This window comes from Camellia sinensis, chromosome 10 (assembly GCF_055761805.1).
Source record: "Camellia sinensis isolate YWXY chromosome 10, ASM5576180v1, whole genome shotgun sequence".
In the NCBI taxonomy this organism is placed as follows: Eukaryota; Viridiplantae; Streptophyta; class Magnoliopsida; order Ericales; family Theaceae; genus Camellia; species Camellia sinensis.
This window is the reverse complement of record NC_138970.1, coordinates 26477501-26481916: the sequence shown is the minus strand read 5'-3', so window position 1 is coordinate 26481916 and position 4416 is coordinate 26477501. Positions and strand designations below refer to the sequence as shown.

At 32.2% G+C, this 4416-nt stretch overlaps 1 protein-coding gene across 1 annotated transcript in view; it reads right to left on the bottom strand.

Moving 5' to 3' along the window:
• Positions 1-2205: 2205 nt before the first annotated feature.
• The window catches only part of LOC114266997 (26S proteasome regulatory subunit 6B homolog), a 6334-nt gene continuing 4123 nt past the window's right edge, over positions 2206-4416 (bottom strand). Inside the window, exon 6 of the mRNA XM_028207981.2 lies at positions 2206-2478. Within this exon, the coding sequence (XP_028063782.2) occupies positions 2344-2478 (135 nt within the window). The 3' untranslated portion in view covers positions 2206-2343. The remainder of the gene's footprint in view (positions 2479-4416) is intronic.

Sequence of the window (4416 nt, the reverse complement as noted above, 5' to 3'; positions counted from 1 at the left end):
CATAAAGTTGACAACCGATTGTAGGTCTGCCAATTTGTTTGTCATTCCCTTCATCTCACCGTCCTTCCTCAGTCATCTATCTTTCTATACCTGGAGGTCGCTTTCGTTGTAATACTCGTATTGGCCTACCTTCTTTGGTACGTCCCCTTTTGGCCAGCATCCTTTTCCCCAGGATTCTGCTCCCGAGGTTCTTCGTTAGAGTTTTCTTCCTCTACATTAAGATCGGTGTGTTTGCCACTCCCACTAAGGATGTCGTCCCCGACCTTTTCTTTCTAGCCGTCGTTGGCCATTTATTCTCCTCACGTTCCCACAAACGGCACCAAATTGTGGGTGTTGATTTTTTACTACGCAACCAAACGGGGAATACTCAACATGAGAGCACCGACAGAATAAATTAAGCCCGAACAACCTGTCACAGAAAGATATGAATCCGGCGGTGGTTCGTCCACCCGGGAGCACTCCAACGATCAAGTTAGTAATTATCTCTCAAAGATAGCCAATAAAACTTAACTCACTAAACAGAGCATAAAAAAAATATACCTTAGACCCATGAGGGTGCCCTGTTTTTATAGGCAACACTAACCTGATCCCTATAGAAGCCTAACTTTAATAAACTTTGGCTCAATGCTCATCTTAGACTCCCAGTTAGATAGAGATAAACTCCCTAAGAGTTTTATCTTTATCCAAACTAAAGTCCTCCCCAGTTTTAGGACTCCTGTCCCCTATCCGCTCATCTCGGATTCTGGTATCTCCGCAGATAACCTTAGCCTAGCCATGATCATCTCGACGTCATGATGAAGACACTTGACATCTCGGATGATACTCCGATATCACCTTAGTCACGTGCTGTTATTTCACGAAATACGTCCCCACAGAAATTAAATAATAAAAAAAAAGAGAGAAAATGTTGGATTTAGGTAGAACTTTGAAAATAGAAAAAAGAAAAATGTGTGAAATGTTTATTTTTTTATTTTTTTATTTTTAAATTTTTATTTAAATTTATAATTTAAACATAATTTTAAAAAAAATAAAAATCATGAGGTGTACAATGACCCTGCCCGAAGAAAAAGAAATAACAACAAAATCAAAAAAGGAGTCCTTCTGACAAAGGTTTGCAATCACATGCCTTTGCCTTATATGCACTGATCTGAGAGAGAGGTGGAGAGAAAACTTTTGTTTGTTTGTTTGTTTGTTTGTTTGGATCAACTCTTTGCTGTCAACTGTATGTAGAGATCTACATAATCTTTTTCTCAAGTCATTCCAATAGACAACACACGTGCTATATACATGTATATTATTGTACTTTCTTGTGTTATATCATAATAATATTGTCAGCTGATTGATACATTTCAGACCATTTTATGAGGTCCAATTGCATGTATTTTTTTTTATAATTTGATAAGAAAATGAAAAGATAATTGTGAAAAACAAGTGGTCAGTGATACCCTTTTCTTTTTTTGTGGGAATGGGTGGTTTTGTACAAAAGATCTATGAAAATTCGAGATATGAATTAATTTAATTTTTAAGAGTTGTATTGATTCAAATTTTTAATATTTTAATTTGATTCCAGTTCTTAAAATTATTGACTAGATTGATTTGATTATTGCCTCATGGATCTGTTAATACTTTGATTTGGTTACAGATCCGGATCTTAAAATGATTGACTGAATTGATTTAGTTCTTACTCAAACAAAACTAATTTTAGACTCAAATTTATATACATTACATATAATTTTATTTATATTGAGTTGTTTTTTTATGTAATTAGTGAAAAGTAAATATTAAAGTGAATATTACCACATCTAATCATGCCGTGAAAGAGAACAAAATTAAGACCAACCACTCATCTCATTCATGGATTATATCGTTTGTTTGTGGTGGTTGGGTAGTATCAAAATTTGAAATAATGTTTTGTTTTTATTTGTTTTATGTTGGAATTTGAAATAACTTGTGTTTTTATTTGTTTTATGTCAGAATGTTCAAAACCTGTTTACTGTAAACATTGATGTATTTCTTTTTAAAGAAATTTCTAATGATGTAAGATTGAAATGGAGGGATTAAAACTCCGGACCGTTAGCTTGGTCAGACTGTTAATCTCATAACTATTGAATTCATCTAATTCCTCTTTCGAACCATCTTCCATCCATCATCCAACAATTAAAAAAAAAAATCATTCAAATCTTAAAACCGGGCAACATTCTCTAATGAATCAAACTAACATATGTTAGTGAACCATAATAATACCAAGTAAACAACAAACCAACTCAAATCAACATTTGGGGGGCACACAATCTCATTAGCATGAGAATCCATTACTATTACATGTTTCACTTACTCATCATATCACTTGTAGAAGTCGAAATCAGTATCTGGCTTCTTAACGTTGGTCCGGTAACCTTTCTCAAAGTCCTTCGGAAGTATGACATACCGGTTCTTGCGGACTGCATGCATTCCTGCTTCCTGACAGATAGCTGCTATCTGCAGACATCATCACCACAGACAAAGTTAACACACTAACTACAATGCATAAGAGCTTCAGATTACTATAGTTGATAAAAGATATTGGCACAACAACATCAACAGCAACAGTTCTTGAAACCCTGGACTCTGGGATCTAATATCTTTGTGCTGCATTTTTTCTTTGAAAAACAAAGAAGAAAGGAGTCCATTTAGACACTATTAAAAAAACATCACTAAATGTTAATTTTCAGCTACAGTTTAAAAATTGTCACAAAAAATGTCTCTAATTATAAATTTTAGCAACAATTTAAAAAAATCATCATAAAAAAAGTCACTAATTTTCAACTTTCAGTTGCAGTTTGAAAAACTAGTCGTAGAAAAACGTCACTAATTGTAAATTTTAGCGACAACTTATAAAAACCGTGACAAAAAAGAAGTCACTTATTATCAATTTTTTTCGGCATATGCAAAAATCGTCAAAAAAGATTATTTTTAGCGACGATTTTATTCGGACTTATTTTCAATAGGACTGATGGGGATTAAGTCCCTACTATTAAGACCTATTGGTAGTTTATCCTAGTAAGTAATGATTGGGAGCAAGACATGGTATTGGATGAGGGCCAAGACCACTAATGTGGTAGTATTGGACGTAGAAAAACAAGAGTGGGGAGCAAGGCATGGTATTGGACATAGGATAGTTAAACCTAGTAATAATTCAAATGCAACAATACTCTATCCATACATATGTCAGAGATGTATGATACACTCCAAAGATAGAAAAATGAATTACAAGAGACATGATCTTTAAAAACAAACCTCTTTTTTATTTTTCTATAGTAAGCAAACCTAAGAAACATATTCCAAAATGTTTTCTGAACTAACATTATTGATCTAGACAAAAACCACTCAAAATCCTGCATTTCAACACTTGGATTGACACATTTCCACATATGCCAACAACCAAAAAAGAAAAAAGAAATAAAAAAAAAACGCAATGCAGCCAAAACACACACATACATGCATGCAACATTCAATTCGTCACATAAGAAAACTATGAATTACATAAAGATTGGGTAAATTACAAACACATCTCCTGAGATTTACTTATAATACAAATTATCCCATGTGGTTCTGGAAATTACATCCCACCCCTTCAAGTTTCTAATTGGATAACAAATGGCCCATTTTATTAATAAAGAATTAACTCAATTAACTATTTTTAATGATGTCATAAATACATTTCAATTAACAATTCAAGTAATTTTATTGTTGTTTAGGGGGGACTAGTTAAGAATTTTATTTTTACTGATAGTTCAGTTAAATAAAATTTTTTGATAAAGGGGTATTTGTAATTTCCAAAACTACATGAGGCAATATATATTTTAAGCAAATTTCAGGAGGTGTATTTGTAATTTACCCATAAAGATGAACTACTTAAAGGGTAACAAAAATCTACAATAGGTCATATGACATGGACGAGGGGAGGGGAAAAAATTATGGTAGTGTTTGGTAGAATTTTAGAATTATGATTTGATAATAGATTTGTATTTTGAGTTTGTGAGTTTTGGAATTATGATTTGAAAAGATAAAATTTGTTTGGTTATAAATTTTGAAAAGAGTTTTGAATTGATGATGTAACATATGAAATGAGAAAATTTGTTTGGTTATGAGTTTTAAAGAGTTTTCAAAACTTATTTGAAAAACTTATAACTCATAACGAAACACACAACTTAAAACTCCATTGAAAATTTTATCCACAACTCATAACTAAACTCTTTTTAAAATTCAATTCAAAAAACTTATTTGTCATTTTGGTCTAAAAAATAATTTCTATATTTAAAAATATCAAAAACAAAATTTTTTTTTTTTTCCAAATATCAGGTGGCGATTGCCAATTGCAAAAAAAAAAAAAAAAAAGTACTGTTTCGGTCAACCGGCCGGACATCCGGGTAGACT